We start from the raw sequence: 21,133 nt of genomic DNA, 5'->3' as shown, positions 1-21,133 counted from the left end.
ATCAGAGGCACAGCCGTACCTATCTTTTGTAAGCTCTTTAGAATCAACACTGCACCTATCAAAGATGTTACCAGCATCCTTTTATTCAAGATGGCTATTTTGGAGGTGGGCAAAAAGGCTTTAATTAACTGCAATAACTGTTGCATCATCACAAGAACATCATCTTCACCTAGAAGCTCTTCTGCTTTCAGCCTACCAAATAAAATCAAACTAATGTACGATCTATATTGAGACATATTTATAGTAATCTTACATACCTACACGTTCGGAGTCCCTCCTTATAGCTTCTTTGTTATGCCAGTCCTTTTTTCTTTCTCCATCAACAAAGTAAAGGTCTTTCTTTTGCCTCACATATGATGCCTTAAAAAAAAAAAAAAAGAATGGATATGTTAAGAAAAAAAAGAAAATCCCACACATGTGAAACCTTCCCTTAATTCCCTCCCACACTTCAACCTACAAAAGGAAAATAAGCATCTTCCTTAAGATTAGCACAACCAAGCAGTTTTTACCCTGAAAGGGGCGAGGGAAAAAGCAAGTTTTGTTTGCCTCGGAACAGTACTTTGAGTGTTAAAGTAACAGCTGTTAAGTGATATTTTTCAGTGCACTATCGTATACTTAGGACCAATATTCTTAATCACAGAATCTATTAAAAACTCCCATTTTCATTTTGAAAACATCTAATGCACCTCACTTCCTATTTAATTAACAATAAAGATTTAATGAGACCTCTATTGCAAGATCATTATTTATGAACATACTACCCTACCTGAATAAAATCAAAATAAGATTTAAGTGTCATTTATTAAGACATTTGCTGCTCAACTTAAAAGCAAATTTTACATGAGGCATGAGCCTGCACTGAACCCAATTAGAGATCATCTTTTCATGATGTTGTTCCTGAAATTCAAAAGCAATGGGTGCTTCGGGAACAAGATAGCAAATGAAAGATGGGGTGAATTCAGGATCAAAGAGACCATGGTGTGTGGAAAGAAAGCTGTGATACATCTCTAAGACTGTTATTCCCAAAGTCCAGGGGAAATGGAATTTTGTTTGTTTTTTTCAACAGGGATTAGGGGCAAGAAGAGGTGGTCTTCTTCCAGAATGACTTTTCAATTACCTAGTAATATATTAGTAAGCATAAATACAAATCACTTGTAGCAGCCTGACTCTTGACATGCAGAGTGAACTCCACAAACTAGGACTTCCTAGAAAGAAAAAAAGCTTCCTTTCTCAAAGGATGAGAGGTTTTCAGTCTCACTCTAAGGGGTCAATCAAACCAACCAAAGGCAAAAAGCAGTGCTTGGCATAGTAACCTTGCAAGGTTAGCAGACATGTCTTTGGCATTTAAGCCAGACCTTCCCACTCCAGCTCAAAGCCTTGTGCATTAGCTTACAAAACCATCAGCGAAGATGGGTTTCTGCCAAGATGCCAAGCTGACCTCGAGCACCTTTATGCAGGGCATGCTCTGCTCTGTTTACTCTGTTAGTTCCTCTGCTGAAGGTTACCACCCCTGCGCTAACACCTGCAGGTGTGCTGCTGTATTACTGGGCCACAGGGTTATAAGCCAGCACTCTAAGGGTAGCAAAGCTAGATCTTAGAAACTGTCCTGTACGCTACTAAAACTTACTGGGCTGTTCTCATGTATTAAAAGATTTAAAACAACTCTAGATCCTTTCAAATCAAGGGAGACAAAGTGATTTACGCTCAGCTTCTTGACTTATCTGGCAAGACATTTTGTAGATGGCGACACAACTGACAGAAGTCGTTTCATCCATGAAACTGGACGCTCAGTTACACCTTTTGATTAACTAACCTCAAAACACAGAGCGCTCCCCTTCCTGCAACTTGATTTTATTTGTGCTGAAGGAATGCTGACTGGCATTCAGAAGGGACAAAAATTCACACAGCTGGGACTTGTGACTTAAACATTAAGGAACTCATATTTGTGCTAACAAAATACTCCCTGAAAACACTTATGATACAGGAACATGGAGGGAGAGGAAGTTTGGTGTGCAGCAGAAGAGTGGACCTACACTAGGGGACGTAATTAACAGTGGTGGAAGCCAGACGATTGCCAGTAAAGAGCTGCTTAGACTGTGGATGGGCAGCAGTTATGTCCAGAAGCAGAGCGACTACCTACAAGAAAAATCCCAGCAGAGCTGAATTTAGGTGACCTTGCAGACTTCTTTTATATACCCCATGATTCTTCATCTTCATCTTCCTGTTCTTTTGTTCGTCTGTTCTTTTATTTTCCACCCTAAGTAATCTGTACCAAAAACAATAGCTCATTTTTACTTTGGTAATTACTGTCCCTTCTGCCCATAAACTCTTCCACTTATAAATGCCTATTTCTGTTCAAACACAGAAATTGGTAGTGTGCCTTCCAGTTTCACTTGGCACCTATTAAGACACAAAATAAACGCCGTCGCCAACAGTCTCATGTCTGCAGCTCAGCTCTGCTTGCATGTGTTGAAGAGCTGCATTTGCTGAGGCAAACAGGTTTCAGAAGAGGTGCTGCAAAAGCCTTAGCTATTCCCAACATGCAGAAACAGGTAAGTGCAGCTGGGAAAAGCAGAGCTGTGGTGAAGAACTGCCCTCTCCCTTCTTGGAAGGGCTTCCAACCATACCTGAACTCAGCAGATATATCAAAAAAAATTGCTTAATCTGCCTTGTGATTTTCTAGATGTCCTCTTAAGCACCACTCTTACCAATTCTTATGTAAATTTCCAGACATATTACCTGCTGCTAAAAGTACATTTAAGTGTCAAAATGAATGTGTGAGCCTGGAACCAAACGGGTGAAAGGAAACAATGGGAAGGTTTCAATAGCAGGTCAAACTGAACTAGCATACTGGGCAGCCGCTACTCTGGGGGGGCAAAAACGCATAAAGCTAGGCTTTGGCTAATCTCAGGCTGGTGACAACAATGCAAATACAAGACACCTTGGAAAATTTACAAGGTATAAACTAACACCAACCAGAACACCAATGTCGGTCCGATCCCTAGAAGGTTACAACCACTTCTGCATAATAGATGCAAATGGGGAGCAAAGGGCCAAATAACACCTCCAAATGAGGTCTGAGATGCTTCCTTTCATTGCAGTGAACCAGGACCAGCACAGAAGGTGGCTGGTGGTGGGGGACAGATTAAACTTCAGCATCTATTGATGGCTTTATCTGACCAAATGCTCACTTAAATAATTTATGCAGACAAGCTGACTTCTGCTAGCTAGGGAGAGCTATTACAAGCAGGGGTGAACAGCAACCATATGACAGGACAGAGCAGCAGTAGGAGGGGTAGCTTGGTTATTTTTGGCATAAAGCCAACCAGGTTTCCAGCATGTTTCTGCAATGGTCAGTATCTGTCTGGCCCACCACAGTTGTTTCCAATTTTTCAGACAACATACTATCCTATCGTCCCCACTAATTGATCCGTAGAATACACTACTGTTCGGTGAGATTTTGCTTCTGCTTCGCAAGATTTCTGTTTTGTCAGGTCTGCTCACTGGCTTGTTTCCTCTCCAGGACACTCCCTCGCCAAGAGCAGCCCTGGAGAGCTCTAGCAAACCACAGCACCTCCTTGGTGCTCTGTATTTTAAGTATATCAGTATTTTAAGACTCTTGTCTGCTGTTTAAGTGCTCTGGACAGAATCGGCACACCAGAAGACTCATTTACAAAGCTTCTTACCTATTTTACCATTTGTTGTGATTCAGTACTTGTTATAAAAAACACTAGAAGTTACTCTAGAAATCTCCTCCACTTCAGATGGGAGTATAATGGGACTGAGCCTCCTGACACCCACGCTGCACAAGGGGCTCCAGCATCCTCTGCCAGGTAGCCAGATCCCTCTGAAGGGGCCAGGGAAATTCAGGGACACCGAAAATGGATAAAAAAAAAAAAAAAAGCGTGCGCACACACACACCCCTATCTCCCTCCTCCCACCCCCAAACACACCACATAAGCAAAAAAGACATCCAAGCTGACTAGTAAGGAAATACAAGAGTGTTTTCCCCAGCCTGCCTTGGGACTCGGGCGACTTGAGCGAGCACAGCCAAGGGGCCTTCCTTTCCTGCAGATTCTAGCCTGAAAAGATGCCTTAGAAGAAGATACCTGCTCACTGCTGTAGGCACTTGGGTGGATTGCTCTCCTTTTCAAACATGCTTAAAAAAAAAAAAAAAAGGTGCTTCTTGAGCTCTCCCCCTCAAAAGAGCTCTGAGAGGCTAGGAGACAAGTTCAAGTTATGCCCCAGGGGGTTCAGATGCACCTCTCCAGCCTCCTCGGGAGAAGGTGACACCACTGGGCTGTTGGCTGTTTCAGGAGGGGCTTGTCCCTCCCTTGCATCAAGACTGCACCACAGTTCAGAAAGCACCCAACATCCATCAGGCCAAGAAGCAACCTAAAGCCACTAAAAAGCTGTGCTGCCCATCCCTTCCCAGGGTAAGCCCCTCCCGGCCCTGGGCTGGAGTCGCCCTTTGGTTCGTGCTCTCAGTATAAGGTAATGTGAATAGGGAAGTGAATTTTCTACACAGCTTCAAGTCATTCCCCAGAGAGGTCAGCAATAGCAATTTAAATACCCTCGGAGGAACGAGCCAAACATGCAGTTTAATCACACAGATACTGAACAAAAGCGGTAGCACACCAGCCTGCAGGTCTGTTTGAAAGTCCCGCCGTGCTACCTGCAGAGCTCAACGCAAGCAGAGGAACAGGAGACAGTCTAGGAGAGAGGTATATTGTATCTCTCAGTCCCAAATAAACTCATACATGAAAGTCTTTGAGCTGAGCTAAGCTAAACCCCGTCGAGGCCACATATGTCAAGTGCAAGAACTGAGTACTTCACAAACTTTAAATTAAGGAAGAGAAGAAATGATGGAACAGGGGCATTAGTTAACTAGACCTTTCCAAACTGTAGTATTGGACTTGGAGGCACACAGAATGTGAGTCAGGCTAAGTCCTGTACAGAACATATTCCTCAGCTCTCTCCTGGAGACTTAAAGAATTGATTTTTCTTTATTTTAGCACTAGCAAAGAAAAGAAAAGAAAAGACTGCATGGGCTGACTCATTACCCGTTCCTTTGCCTGATGTGCTTACAGTGTCACTGCCCTGCAGAACTGAAGCTAGACAGAAGATTCGCAGAAGACAAACACGACATCAATCTCCTTTAGAATGACATACCTTTCTGTAAGTACCATTTAAATCTCTAAGGCTAGACATATCTACAGATGGTCATGACAGACAGGCTGCATTCTCGAGCTTTTTTGTCTTGGGAAGGTAAGTTATATTAGTCTATCCAATTCAGAAGTGCTCCATTAAGTTTTAATTCAACTCGGGTGTTAAGGGTTTAGAATATTTTGTATAACTGCATCACTTGCAGGCAAACATACAACATTTATATTGGTTTTGCAGGTCACCATTAAAATATCGTATTTGCAAAACTTCCTGGGAGTCACTGACAAGTTCTGTCAACGTCTGCTGAGCACTAATTTTGAAGAGACTTAGTGCTAGAAAATGAATGTCTGTTTTTGCTTCAGTGACCTTTGCCAGCACCCACTATCAGCAGAGCCCCCCGAAAGGAAGAGCAGCTGCAGCAGGCTGACTGGCACAGCATTTCTTGTTATAATTCACAACCAATGTAAGCAGACTACCATTCCCCCCCAAAAAAACCCTCACAATGCAAATAAACATTTGCCTTTCCCTGACAGCAATTCTTATGCTCGTATCATCACTATTAGCAGAACAGCATGTAAAGTCGCAGGCAGCATGCCACCACGGACATCGGGAATAAACGCATGTATATGCAAAAGTCTGCCTCATTCCAAAAATGGCACTAGGCAGGATGCTGATATTGATGTTATTTTGGAAATTTCTCTTTTGGTAAGAGACATCTGAGCTCCAGAAGTCTACACACAGCACATAGGGACCAGACTGCTACTTTTTTTAGTGGTTTCCTTCAGGGATGCTGCATGGGATTTAATTATGCAAATTAAATAACTTGATGATATCCTTTCAACAGAAGCAGTAGACTGATATCTAAGCATTCTGCAAAACACAGCAAGCTTTCCAGCACTCACTTTTGCTTTAACTATTAAATAAGTTTCCCATTTAAGGGAAACTACATCTTACCTGTAATACTGCATTTCACATAAATTTGCACTTTTACCCTCAATTCTCATCAATTCTAATTACATAGTAAGAGGCATGTTATTTTTGTCCAAAACCTGCCACCACATTCTACCCTTACCTACATTTAAACTGTAAATACAAAGATCATTGTTTGAATTCTGCAGTTATCAACGCTGAATGTGTAGGCTAAATCAGCATTAAAGATTTGGATTTCTGTCCCTATAAAACAGGTCAGTAAATAGAAACGCCAGGCGACAGCTTTACAAGCCTTCAGGATTTTCTGTTTTTCTCTACCTTAGCTTCTTATTTTGCAAAAATCTGGTCACTTTTTAAATGGTCAGTTGTAAATAGCAATGCAAAAATAGAGAGACTTCAAAGCATGAAAGCTTCATCACGATCATCTAGTCAAGCTCTCTAAGTGCACACACCATTGAATTTCACCCATTAATTCTACAGCAAGCCCATAGCTTCTGTTTCAGCTCAAGCACATTTTCTTTTCCTTAAATACTGGAAGTTGTTTACAACTAAGAAGTGATTACTTCTCCAGCAATATTTTAAACTAATCTCCTGCCTGTTCCCATCCTTCATTTCTTTAAAACTGAAAATAAATTAGAGTAGAAAGGCATATTAAGCAACACATTGAAAATGGATTTAGACAGATTGCTGTAAATAAGCCCCTTCTGTTGTCTACCATGCTTTTACTTAACATTCCGCCAAAGGAATCGATTAGCATTCAAACGCCAAACACACAAAAATGGAATTTTAATCTTTTGTTTAATCACTATTTAGTGTGCCTGGCTCCAGACAGAATAAAGGAAGAGAGGATGGAGATGTAAGCCAACTGTTTTCTGTACAAGAGGAGAAAAGATTTGCTGAAGTACATACGCAAATCGTGATGCTGTACAGACTTGAAACTCTGCTCAAACATTTATTTTGCTGATTTTTGCCACATTCAGACCTAAAGAGCTATGGTATTCAGCGACAGTGTGGAAAGAGGCTGTTTCACTCCAGGTCTCTTCATTTATCCTACAATTTCAGCAAATACATCTTGCATTTGTGCCCTACAACAGGATGCTGAAGATGACAAATAATCTAGAAAAATATCCGGGAAAGGGCAGGGCAAACAGAAACCATTCTTTTATCCTCATAATGAGCAAAGTCACAACCTGAGGCAGAGAGAGTGTCTACATGCTAACTAGAGCTCGATCATAAAATAATAAACAGACAAGCTTCCTTTAGGAGCTCAGCTTTGGTTACGATCCCATAGCCATCCCTGACAACCGCTGGCTATTTTCAGCAAGTGACAGGATACACAAGAAAGGTTGGATTACCTCTTCTAATGTTCTTGCCCTTAGAAGCCAAGTTTGCATTAAGGAAGAGATTTCACTTCCCAGAAAGCTCTGCCTAAATAAAAGAAAGGAGAAAGAAGGGGTCTGTTCGGAGCTGCCTTGCAGCAAGCATCCTCCAGGCAGCGATCTCCCCACGCTCTGCCTGCACCAGCAGTTCAACAAGAAAGTCTTTCTCTGCCGTGCTGCAGCTCTCTGAACCTTGCACAGAGACCTGGCTGCGTTAACACACAACGCTTTGAGATATGCATGCTGGCACAAGCTACAGAGTTGGCAAGTTAAGGTTAACGTGGGTAAAGAATTCAGATTTCTATCATCATTCTGGTTGACGCAGTGGCAGATTTAAAGCAAGAACATGCACTTTGCGTACAACCTAGCTGCCATGATCTGTGCCACAGCAAAATGGAAATAAATGTCTAGCCTCACCCCAAGCAGCACCAGCTTCTCTCCAAGCTTCCAAAAAGCCTAAAACATGAGAGAGGCTTTGGAAGCCAGGAATCATGAGGGAAGACAGATGTATCTGAACGCCAGGAGGAATTCCCCTCTTGCTGTGACAAAAGTAGCCTATTTTTTAATGATTGTGGGACCATCCACGCTAAACATAGCTAAGTCTTTCGTAAGTAAATAGAGTCTTACTGCAGCATGAAGAAATAAAATTCTTTTTTAGCTTGTCAAATATCTATTGGAATGAGTTGACCAACAAATGGGTACAACATCCATGCAGAGCAACCAGCATCTATCCTAGGTACTGGTATAGAAAACAGCTGGGACTTTCAGATGCTCTGATGAGGTAAAAAAGCTTCCAACACCATCTGGAGGCATTCTTCCTGGGTCAGGAAGTTGAGCATAACCAGTCAATCAAAGGTCTTCATTTATTGAAACACAGATAGTAAACTATTTGGAAAGGAAGGCTGCTAAAAGCTTGTCCTGCAATCTATATAAGTGTTTTCAAAAGGTTAGTTTTTTGAAGCTATTTCAGTCCATCAAAAATTTAAAAGCCACATTAGTATAATCCATACCTTCAACATTTCAGAAGCTGTTAAAAGGCAATGCAGGACTAGATGGCAGTACATCATGTGGAATGATTAAGTGCTTTCGAAGACAAAAAAAAAAATCAAGTAAGTCTTCACAGCTGTGTTGTGACTCGAATTCAAGTGACAGGTTCAAATCAGACCTAAAGGTTTCCTGAATAATGCCAAGATCCTACTGTTTGGCCACCACATTCTCTCCCATCAGAAACACTGGTAAAGTTGAAATCCATATTCAGATTTATGCTTTTCTTCAAGAAAGTCATGCTTATGGGTATGGAAATAACTTGCCCAGGTCTGTCAGGAAGTAGAGCCACAAAATCTGCTACGCACACTCCTGACCAGGTCCCTATCCTGACAGGGAATTAAGGTGCAGCTAGACCAGAACCAGCTCAATGAATCCGTGCAGGAGGACACGGAGCAGAGCCTTGTCTGCAGAACACCTGGGGACACCTGGTAGCTGCTTGCAGAGCTATTAAGGAGATATGCTCCTTGCAGGAGCCCAGGCATGAAGCTCTTTGGTGGATAGGATGGCCTGCTGCTTTAGCATTACCCAGTTTTAGCTGTCTCTGTATGTTTTATGCAGAAAGCTTTCTGCATCAAGTGCTAGAGCACTACTTTGTTCAACTAAAACTCCCCCCCCCTTTAAATTTCTTCAGTTAACTGATTTCATTCAACTTCAATTGCTGAAAAACCCTTAGCACAGACAAACTTTTATCTAGGAAAAAGTCCTGGTTCAGCAGCTGATTAAGGTCTAAAGACATCAGCAGAGGACAGTGATTTGACATCTAGCTTAGTCATCTATCTCTACCAAATACCTTACAGTTTGTTCTTCACTTGCCTTTAGATATATCGTTACGGTCTTGCAGTGTTTGCTGTTCTAAACATACTGGCTGACTAACTTAATCTGGGCTTCCAAATGCACCATGCCTTTTCGAAGGCAGTGCACAGCATAAGCAGCAAACTCCTCCCCAGGTTTTAGCACATCTTGCGATAGCACAGCTGAAGTGCACACTATAGTTTCAGTCTCAGACCAGATTTCACTGGTTAAAAATCCAGCTGGCTTATTTTTAGACTTCAGAACAGAACTCATTGCTTTAATTTGCACACGACAGTTTTCTCTCATCTTTGCTGTTCACTAAAATGTTTAAAGCCCTTCAAATCTACAGAAATGCTCTATTTCCCACATAGTAGCATTTCCTAGCTATCTGCTCAAAATTGTGGAATAAGCTCCTGCAGGCATTTAGTTGCTTTGCAAACCTTCTCAGTTTCCCCCTCAAGCAATAGGCACATAACTTTGACCTTGCTTTAACATACAGCAGCACATTATAAAATTCCCAAACAAGACTATTCCCCGAGCTTTGCTCCTGTTGAGACAGAAAACATGACACATTAGTCACACTGCTTCAGGTGCTACTATGAGGTGCTTTGACAGCAAATGCGTGAAGTGTGGAGACTCAGATAAAAGTCATCTCTGAACTGCCATTCCAAATGAGATTAAAGACTTCCCTTCCTTCCTTCCCTCCCTTTCTACTTTATATGCTTTCTGGAAACTCTCAAAACTAGGTGAGCTCTCCCAAACAACTAACTTGCATACAGTGTTGTATTGCGCATCTAAAAGTTTCACTTTGACTACAGCTTTTGGAAGAAGCTAGAAAGATTTCATCCTTCAATATACACTTTGAATTTTTCCGCAGCATTTAGCACTATCTGAAACGATTGTAAGTGCAGCAAGCCAGAGAAAGAAGGAAGAACAAGATGGTTTCGAAATCAATTTGAGAAAGGCACATCTGAATACCAACAAGCAGCTCCCTATCAGATGTCTGTACATACCTGTGCTTCACTTAACAAAAGGCACACAAGCTGTAGCAGTTTACTACACGAACATACTTTGTAGTGCTACTTTGAAATCTGATTTATCAGCTAGATTTATAGATTAGTCAAGCATTTCTGCATATGCAGCATAATCTGCGTTAAGATTTAATAGAAATGCAGGATTTAAGACCTATAATTCCATCATTTCCATGAATTCCCTGTACTTGAGCTATACATTCCTCATCAGATTATAGGAATGTTGACCAATCAAGGAACGTTCCTTCCAAATATTTTGAATACTAGCAGAGAATCGCACCTTGGACATCTCATTAAAGATACCACAACAAACATCCTGTATGTCCTAAACATACCATTCTTTTCACTTCTGCATCATATTTACAGACTAATACAAGTTTACAACTCCACTTGGTGCTGCAAGTAGGTGGACTCCAAACATGTGGCTGCAAGCTCAACTTTGTTCAATTCGGGAAAAAAAAGTTACAGGATTTGTAGCTATCCAAAACATGTAGGAATTCCTGGAATTGCAAGTTCCATGAAACATTTGCTTCAGATGCCACAGAAAGCGTAGCAGCCATTTCTAACCTCAAAGGACAAGCGAAAGAAGTTTTCACAAAAAAGCTCAAGTGTAATAAAACAAAACAATACTGGAAAGCTGGATGGACAATAAATCCTTGGAAAAACCTGTTATGAGCACTGAAAAAAGGAGGGAGATGGGTACTGACGTTCAAATAAGCTGTGAAGTGAGGACAGAACAAAAAATCTATCCACTAGACCCCCAAAGGAGCAGGAGGAGGTCTAAATATTTTACATAGACAAGCAAATCAAGAGAAAAATCATGCTGCACAAGTCTGATACTTTGCTGATGTGCAAACTACACTACCAGGATACCTTGTGATTTGTGGTCACAATTAAGACAGACTGTATGATAAACATGCTTTACGAGGCAAGATGAACTACTATCGCTGTTCATAACAGTTATCAGAACTGTGGTCTGGATTTTACCTAGAAAAGTGAGCAGAGTACTGTAAGGTGGCCATAAGCATCACAAACTCTGTAGCAGACCGTTGCCAGAACAGCGTTAGTGTAGATCAGCTCGTTACCATACTACTTAAGAGTTGGGCTGATGCCAAACTTACTCCATTAAAATTCAAGGGCACATGACAGGAGTTTGATGCCCTGGTGAGTGGCAAAAATTTGTCAGGATGCAAAGTACACCAGCTTCAGAAATATAAATACCTTTGTTCTGAAACACTCCAGCAAGGTAAAATTCAATTACTGCTACTGAAAGCTATATACAATTCACAAAAACTCCCTAACAGAAGTTACTCGGAGATTGGAACAAGAACCATAATTCTTGTTTTATTTGTGTCAAGTACTCAGATTTCCAGTTTTATATCAGCAGACGGAGCTCTTCCCATAGCAAGCAGCATATCTAACTTAGAAATTGCTTTCCCCCAAAGAATTTTGAAAGGTTCTGGAAAAAAATAGGGCTGTATTTTAGCTCTTTTCTTGAGCCTTTATCCATCATTAGGAGTTATACATAAAATTATAGAAATATCTATCAAGAAATTGAAAACAGGCAAAATCTGAGAAAGACAACGCTATGTGCTGAGAAGTCAAACTTAAAACCAGAGGACAAACAAACCACTGGACTGCCAGCAGCATTTACCTGCTAGCACTGCAAATAAGCCCCAGACAGACTGCACCAGCTAGTCCTTTCTAAGCACATCACAGCTGCAGTCTAACAGTAAACCATCCTTGGGAGTGTGGATGGACGGCAGAGATGCCCGTGGAAGAACGAACCAGGCAAAGAAGATTTTAAGGAGAACCCAAGACATCAGGCAGCTTGCTGATACTTTCAGAGATTATTTTTCCTCATTGTCTTCTGCTATCAGGAATAATCAATCATATACAAACATAATACTTTAGGAACATCACATGAACAAAATAATTCCAACTGACTTCATTAAAGCAAAGAGAATTGTATGTTTTTCTATTTTATTTTCCACACTCCTTACTCAGGACCTGCAGTGCTGATGCTGCTCACTCACCTTCCAGGCTCAAACAGTTCCTAGTTCAACCAACAGTACCGGTAACCTGTGACAGCTTTGGTTTAGCAAATCGATTTTTTATCAGTTAAATGTATGTATTTATTACTACTTCAGGTGGCACCTTTAAGGAGTCCAACTCATTTTGCTTCCCATTTCATATTGCTAGCATTAGCCTCTGCAGAGCTATTTATTAGTAGCTATACAGTAAACCCATGCTTTTGTTTTTTTAGCAATGGAGTATCAGTATTTTCCTTTCAGATATTTTAAGAATTTTAAAGTAAATTCTCTACCAGCTTCCTGGCAGACTTGATGCTTCTTGACAGTGTTATGTTAAACTGAAAGCATCAGCACTAAAAAGCAACATTTAACACGCCTCTTCTTCCCCAAAAGTTATTTAACTGCTGCTCAAACAACTAGCACACAGGATCAAGCAATAGAAAATGCATTGGTCTATGCCAAGATTAATCACACTCTTCTCAGAATCAGACTTCCTGCTATTATCTCAGTACTTTAAAACATTTGAGCCATGCCACCTGCAATTTCCCCCTATTTATGCTGTCAGTTCATTTGATGTACTTGTCTTTTGTATGCATCTCCCAATTCTCCTTCGATGGGAGGTAGTAAATAGAATGAGTGCCCACAGTGGCGAAAAGCTCTGCTGCCTGCTGCAGCGCAGAGCAGCTGGGCCGCAGCTCTAGGAGACTACTGTACAGTCGCAGCGCCCCAGGAAGCGGTTTTCATTGTTGGGAACCATGGGCCGCCACTCAAGAGCAGGCACAAGCTGCATTATCCCACTTGGAACGTAAAGTAGAGCTGTGAGCACAAAAAAAAATTCCCTATTTCAAGCGTTGAAACTTCTAGAAAACCAAGCGATCAATCACGGTCTACAAAGATCTGCAGAATGCACACACCACACAAGTACGTACAAAATGCCCACCATGAACTGGCAGTTGAAGGTTATTCCATGAGAAGTTCTGAGCACCCTAAAAATGTTAGGTTTTCAATAATCAACTGCTACTTACCAGTTACATGCTGAAGTGAAAATGCGTACCCAGCAAGACAGCTTCTACCACCCTTCTTCCACTCTTCCCTCCATGAGGGAAGCACAGGCAAAGTCCTCTGCAACACTCATGTGTATTGTGTGTGCCATCTGATCACACTTCCAGGTTTAATACTTCTCTCCTAAGCAAGCTGCTGATACAGCTTGAGAAGTCTGCATGTACCACTTTTGAAAGGGCATGAAATTGTGAACTTTACACATTTTTATGCTGTCCCAAGCCTTCTGCTCTCTCTGCCTCCATCCTGGATGGAGACGAGACTGATCCAAGGTAAGGAAAGGATCAAGCACTCTATATGGAAACGCAGAAGCTAGAGGCTAGATCATAATTGGGTGCATTGGTCCATCCTGGAGATGCTGTCTAGTAGTGATCACCACTTGACATGAGCAGCTGGAAGTTATTACTATGGCAAGAAACTGTTTCATTGCTCATACTGCCAGTAGCAAGAGCGGCATAAGTCAGGTTAGGGTGCAATAGGAAAAAAAAATTACTAGTAACTGCTAAGAAAAATTGGTTGGCCTGGTGGTTGACAAGTCTCAGAGCTATTATTTCTGAGCACTTGTGAAAGACAGCTGAGATTACCAATAATTTAAAAAGGGCAAACATATCTGGGGAAATGTGGGAAAGTGCAGCTAGGGAGAGAACTGCCAGATATGAAATCAATGTATATGCTTTTAGGTGTCACCTAAAGGGAGGCAGACAGCTGCTGACCACACCAGTGTCAGGAACAAACCTAAGAGACAGGCAACTTCCTTCCAGGACAAGTAACAAACTACATAGACAGGAGACAAAAGAAACATCACTAAATCATGCAGTCATGAGTACACAACGGTCTGGTTAATGCCAATATAAAAATTGGAATTCACTCAAATTTAATCAAAACTTAAAAGTTTTGATGCAAACATTCAAGCCATGTTATCAGAACGAACTTTGCCAGTCTTTCTAGACCCTATAAAATTATCTATCGATTTCCATACTGAAACAAAAAGCATGACTGTTAAATCTGCTCATGCTGCCAGCTGAGGGAAGAATAAGATTAAAATTCAACAGCAGTCCTGACAAAACAGCAGAAACTGTCAAAAAATTTAGGATACAATTCAAAGGGTGAGTAAAGAATACATGAATTAACTGTACAAATGCAAGACAAGAATGACTTTTACACAGCTGTTCAACGGCTGTTTTATCATCATTTTTCACTGATGGCAGAGCATAAACTGCGTGAATCAGTGTCCCACTGCTTGAAAAAAGCCAGTTTCATCCTGAGGTATTTACAGAAGCATTATACACAGAAAAATGCAAACTAATCAGTACTGACTAGAGCAGAGATGACCAGGCAGAAAGGAAGGGTATTACAGATAGTCCTCATTTTTCAAGACTGCTGCAAAAAGGAAAGTGGAAAGATATGAAATTCCTAGAGTGCAACACAGCTGGAATTACAGAAGCGGCTTTTCAATTACAAGAAAAATTCCTATTTCCCATCTTAGGCCAAAAGGTAGCTAAGACTTTCAGAAGTCTCATTTTACTGCCGGGGTCTTCGAGAGGTCGGTCCCTCGAGAGTATACTGCAATCCTTGAGGTCTGGAAGTCTTCACTGACTCGATTCTGGAAGTTTAAAGTATGAAAGGCTGGACAGCTGGACAGTCTCACAAGCATTCAGTAGAATTCACATTAAAATCTACTACCACAATATTTTCCACTCTCCTAGATCTATACTAGTTCTCACAGAACAGTAGAAATATATTCTAAATAAACTGTGAACTATTTGGAACATTTCCTGTCTTTCAGGGTCATTACAAGCCATAGGAGTCAGCCTGATGATAAAACATAAGTTCTCTTCTCTACAGAGCATAGTCCAACTTCACTATAATGAAGCTCCATGGGACTAAGAAAGATTGCTGTATAGCAGGACATTCTCTACAATAAACATTTTGTAGCTTGTCATACCAGAATAAAGAACCACCCAATTTGACTTGAACATGTTTTATCTAGTATTTTATGAGCCTCACTTCATATTGAAAGAATACTGTTTAAGCATTGACCAAAAAAGAAAAATCAATAAAGAAATAAAATGCACAGCTGTACATAGGATACAGCAGAGAATGACTTATTTAAGCACTTCAGACTTGCTTAGATGCTTGTTTTATCAAATCTTATTAAACAGGCAAAAAGTCCATGTTGCTAGGGCTCCTTCAAAGAGGGTGTGCTATTAGCAGGTCTTGTTCCAGTGCATTTGAACAGTTCATTGTACACATGATTTCTCCTATGTCCTCTGAAAAATTTATGGTTGTAGCACCTTATATGACTCTGGCAAGATAGCACTGCTGCATGTCTTTTGTAGAGTGCACAGAGGCATGGAGCTCCATTTCACTTGTTTGAAGAAATTTTAAAACTGAACAGCTATTCAACCTTGGATAGAAGTACTTTAAACTATTTTAAAGCCTCCTTCTACTGGGAGAGGGGAATGAAATATCCTTTATCCTGGGTTTTGGGTTTTCTTAGAAAGGCGGGATAGTCGTCCTGGGGAGCATTCAGGTAAGACTTGGGCTCGGTAGGCTTGCCGAATGCCTTGTTCATTCTATACTAATCTCCTTAAGAGCAGTTAGAATCGAGAATGAAAACTTGTATTCTTGACTCCACTGCAAGAAAGAAAAACCCACAGAAAAAAACACCCCAACTATTGCCGCAGGCAGAGGACAGAAAAAGCACATTCCTGGAGCAGCATCTTCTGCCAACATACAAGCACAGTACCTTATTCCTCCTTTTCATACCCACTCCTTCAGTTCAAGAGGGTGAAATGTAGCTTAATACACATAAAACAGACAAGATGGCATATTTCCAGTGCTTCACCTGGGGATACAAAACTTATTTAAGAACAGCACTGTTTTAGACTCCTACACCACACTGAAGGATACACCCAGATCAACAAAAGCCCTGGACCATCACCAAATGGAAGCTCTTCAGATGCTGTTTCTGGTGACTGGATGTTCCCTCTACAAGGCCCAAGTTCACTGGCTTTAAAACACGCAAAGATAACTATACAGAAAGGTTTTATGGTTAAGGGCAAAACAGCACAATGTAGAGAAAGCAGAAAGTCCCAGTGCCTCTGAAGAATGAGGCTCTACAGAAGAGCATTAGGAAGATCATTGGTTTAACATGAAGCATTTTAAAAAGGTTTTTAAAACAGCCTTTGCTATGTTAGTGATATACTCATTTTCTCTCCCTGCACAAGCCTGGAAGCTTTGAAAAAAGGAGCACTCCTACAAGTCTAAAGCAGCATTTGCAACTGTGGTAAGCAGATAGGAAGAGTTACTGCCACCCCAAAGTTTAAATGGACACTTGCATTTAACACTAGTCAGACTTTTACTCAGTTCTGTGCCACGGCTGATTGCAGTAGAACAGAATTTCATTTGGAAAAGAGTTAATCTACTTCAAGCTCCGTGATTTTTAAACACTGACATTATGCATACCTGTTGAGTGGGGAGTCACCTTGAGGGAGTAAGCATGCTGAGGAAACCAGGACCAAAGAGGGACAATTAGCGATAATGAACCAGTCTTATTACCATAAAAGATGGAAGTTCAAAACTTGATCTGTGTCATAAGTGAATAAACAATCTGATTCATTTTGCCAATATCTATTCTTCAGAAATTCTTCAGGTTTTCATCACTGCTCAAGAAAAAGTCCTGACCAGAAGAGTGAGAGCACTAACCAGAGCAGCTTAGGACACCCAACACCATCTAAGACCTATCGGCCCTTTAGACCAATCTCCTGACCATGGCAAGCCTTCGGAAATCCCTTTGGTTCATAACAAACGCCTATTTGGCAGACGCTTCTTGTAAAGTCTCTTTAAAACACATTACTATCAGAGTACTACTAGATAATAATTTAAGATTAATAATGGATATAAGGGTTCCCTCTTCCTGCAAGTCAAAAAAATATTTTGCCATTCAAGAATCATTTTGAAGGAATCATACCACATATACAGCAGTAAAGCTTGTTATAAGTCCTTATCAGAAGTGACAAACTAGAGGCATGAATGTCACATCTTAAAACCTTTCGGCATAAGTGAATAGCTAAGAGTTCTGAATGACTTTGCCCAGGAGGTGGACACCACTGTGTGCTCCATCTGACCTTACTAATAATCGCTCAAGCTTCAAATCTGCTACTAAAATTTCTATTGTAAGCAATTATTTGCCTCTGTGCAAAAATGTTAATTTCATGCTCTGTAAACACATCTCCTTGTGAAAGACCAGCCTGCCTATAAAGATTGCTTTTGACAGCCTGATGACTATCTCCTGCAGCAAGGGCCAGAAACATCTTTTAGTAGGTAGCAACATCTGCTCTCCCCTCCCCAAAGGGGAGGGCAGACAGGCATGATATGCTTACAGGTGAACCACCTATAATGACCTTTCTAAAAGGGAGCTGGAGGGTTTAGACACTTACTTAACACAGAACAACCTGACACGGAAAGCGGCACCAGCAACTGCTTTCAAGTGGCTATAGCACACTGCAACAGTTAATCACCTAACTATTGTGGAAAACATTATCTCCGCAGTGCTAATCTTAGGGAAAGGATGCAAGAAGATGAAGGCTGGGATAAGATTACTTTAAGCAACAGCAGGAACCGCAAGAGGAAGGGTGGACACCAAACATCAGAAAGAGAGCCACAGTATTTAGCAGAACAAGCAGCAGGAAGTAGGAACTGTTCAGCCTCACCACAAAAATCAGCCACACCTGCACTTGCAATGAATGGGTACTCCCTATGAGAGCAGGGAACGCCATGCCACACGGCAAGTTACTCAGTAGCGCTAGTCTGAATCCTGAACTAAATCCACTAAATACCTACAATGCTAGTTTTGGATGTGGGCACATGCAAGACAAGATATACATTTTAAGACAATATAAAAAAAGCAACTGCTTTCTCAAAATACTACACATGAAAGTTACTACTTCTGCTAGAAGGGCCAGAGAATCATAAATATGCCAGGCATCTAATGCTACCAAACTACTCAGCTTCAAATAATGCTGTGCTATTAAGACACACACTGAATATGGATTCAGATCACATCTAACACACAAGCCCAAAGTCAGCCTTGGTATTACACAGCAAGTTGCCTGAGTGGTCTTTCAGATGTAGCTGAATTTGCTTCAATATTTGTACGAAGCGCTCTCTCCCCTCTTAATGCTTTTACTTCTCTCCCAATATTGCTTCACAGGTGCCTTTAACCAGACCTGCTTCCTGCTACCTCATGTTACAACACATTCGGCCCCTGGAGTATTTTAAGTGAACTAGTCTTTTTTACTTCGAAGAATATCTCTTGAAACGTGAAGTAACAAGCAAAAAGACTTCAGGATTTAAGGCTCCATATGACCCTCCCAGATTAGGAAATATTTATGTATTCCCATAAATTTACCGCTGTGTGAAGAGGTAAGGCAAGTTCACCATGCTGAAAGAGCAAAAACCAGAGCCTGGACAAACGCCAGCATTTCAGCATTCCTATGTAGGACTGCTGCTCAGAAGCAGCCTGCCTGGGAATGGGTTTTCACCAGTTTGCTAGGACAAGGCAGGACCAACGCTAACAACGAGATGTCAATCTTAGCAAAAGTAAAAAATAAGATTCTCGATACATGCAATTTAGCAGAATTACTTTCCAAAAACAAAACCAACCAAACAAAAGAAAACACAAAACCCCACCCTCAAGTATGCTATGTACTTTCAAGTACAACTCATCTTAGACTGATAAGCCCAGATATGTTTTTCCATGGTCTGGGGTAAAAACTTGCAGATTCTTTGAACAGACCGGGAGGGAAGTGGCAGACCAACAGCCTCTTTCCTCTACGCAGCAGAGCAAGGTCAGGTCACTGAGTTATGGTGCTGTTCTACGTTTGTTTTCTTTGGGAGCAAAGCAGGTTTAAAAGCTTTTTTTCTTGTTTTGAACCCAGCTCATTTCATTGATCTAGTTTACAGCACGTCTCCACAAAGAGCTGCATCAGCACAACTGAGGGGGGAAGGAAATGGCAAAGTGGGGGCAAGAGCATCAAATTGCCTCTTCCACTGAGACAATTTGGGTCAAAGCCCTCCTTAACACATACTGCTTGATTATTGGATTGTTATTCATCAGGTAGGAGAGTATATTAAGGTAATTCCCTTGCCATTCTTCCCTGCTGTCATTACCACTAACGAACTCAAATCCACACGCCTGTACTCCCTCATACAGCAATACATACCAGTTTCCACTTTCCCCTAACTTTTAGGCTTATTGAGCCAAAGAGGTTAAGCAGCTTTCAAAGCAGGAAGGTGCTTATGCAAAAGAGAAGGGAAACCTTCGTGCCAGCCTTAAAGGAATCAATAAACGCTTACTGCTAGGTGGGAAATTCAACACATTTTTGGCTGCTTAATTATACAGCATTTTAACATCTCTAGACAAGCGAATCTAGTTAGCTGCTGCAATTTAAACAATCATCTTCTCTGTATAAAACTTTAAAAAAAGCACTTGCTTTAGTTTTCGCAACTGCATCAAGCCCATGCGAACATTTAAATCTCAATGACAGCCGAAGAAGATCCCAATTAAACAACAATAGCTCCACAGCAATGCTGTTCTACTTAAATAATCTTCTTTGCAAGCTTCAGCAAGATCACTGCATGCAAAAAAGCAATGCTCATGTAGTTAAAAACCTTCATCACTTAATCCTCCATCTTCAATAAGACACATTCAAACTGTCTGGAATAATTTTACAGAGCAGCTCTAATTATAGTAAGCTAAACAGTTCATCTAAGAAAGTATGAAGAATCTATAGTACATGGCAATGCGGGAAAAATCAAATACTTTTACCTCCAAAATTCCTTTACAGGCATTTTCAAAAGCAGCAGTTGTTTCAGACAAGCCAAGATATTCCAGTTAGGCCACAGGGACAAGAAATCACCCCAAATTCCTTGAAATCAAACAAAAGCCACCTTTCTGCTCATTTCCAATAAAGGTAGGATCATTTTCTCTTCCTTAAAAAGGGGATGCAAGCCAAAATTCATAGCTACCAAGTACCTGAAAATATTCATATCAGTCCTGAGTCCTGCACAAAAATACTTGATGTTTCTGAAAATAAATACATGGACTGACTTGTCTTTCAATCAGAAATGCTGATCCTTAGAAGATGGCTCTTCAAAATGATGGCACGTCAGTGAGATAACTAAGTGACGTATCGGCAAGGCCGACTCTGCTTTGGGCTAAGCACAGTATCCCTTATTTGAAAAAAAAAAAAAAAAAGAAAAATCACAGCTACTTGAAGACATAAATCAAAGCGTGCAGAACATGACAGCAGCACAGCCTTGCCAGCTGTCAGACACCAACCGCGGCGACGCTGCCACTCTGCCCGGCGGAAAGCCGTAATTACCTCGGCAGGGAGCTGACAGCTCTCCCCAGCACGTGCGGCCACCTCTTCACGCAAGGGGAGGGGGTCTCAGATGAAAAGAAGCCTGGCCGAAAGATAACATGGTGCGGAAAGGGGAGGGGAGAAATCAGGACTTGCTGGCTCCATACACAGAGTGGCTGCTCAGCATAAGAGCGTAGGACAGCTGCAGTGGAGGGGCACAGGGCACTCTGGTCTCCTGATGAAGTTATGGCAAGAAACCAGAGCAAGCTCTAGAGACAGTGGAAACACCCAAGGTGGCTGGAGGGAAAGCTCTGGGAAGGTAATGGACC

General features: G+C 41.3%; 1 protein-coding gene across 1 annotated transcript in view; it reads right to left on the bottom strand.

The window, feature by feature from the left end:
* GALNT10 (polypeptide N-acetylgalactosaminyltransferase 10) overlaps positions 1 to 21,133 on the bottom strand; it is a 103,833-nt gene that overhangs the window by 49,744 nt on the left and 32,956 nt on the right. The window contains exon 2 of the mRNA XM_026118661.2: positions 258 to 360. Within this exon, the coding sequence (XP_025974446.2) occupies positions 258 to 360 (103 nt within the window). The remainder of the gene's footprint in view (positions 1 to 257; positions 361 to 21,133) is intronic.

The sequence above is a fragment of the Dromaius novaehollandiae genome, chromosome 15 (assembly GCF_036370855.1).
Source record: "Dromaius novaehollandiae isolate bDroNov1 chromosome 15, bDroNov1.hap1, whole genome shotgun sequence".
NCBI classification, from domain to species: domain Eukaryota; kingdom Metazoa; phylum Chordata; class Aves; order Casuariiformes; family Dromaiidae; genus Dromaius; species Dromaius novaehollandiae.
This window is presented reverse-complemented; position numbering and strand designations above follow the sequence as displayed.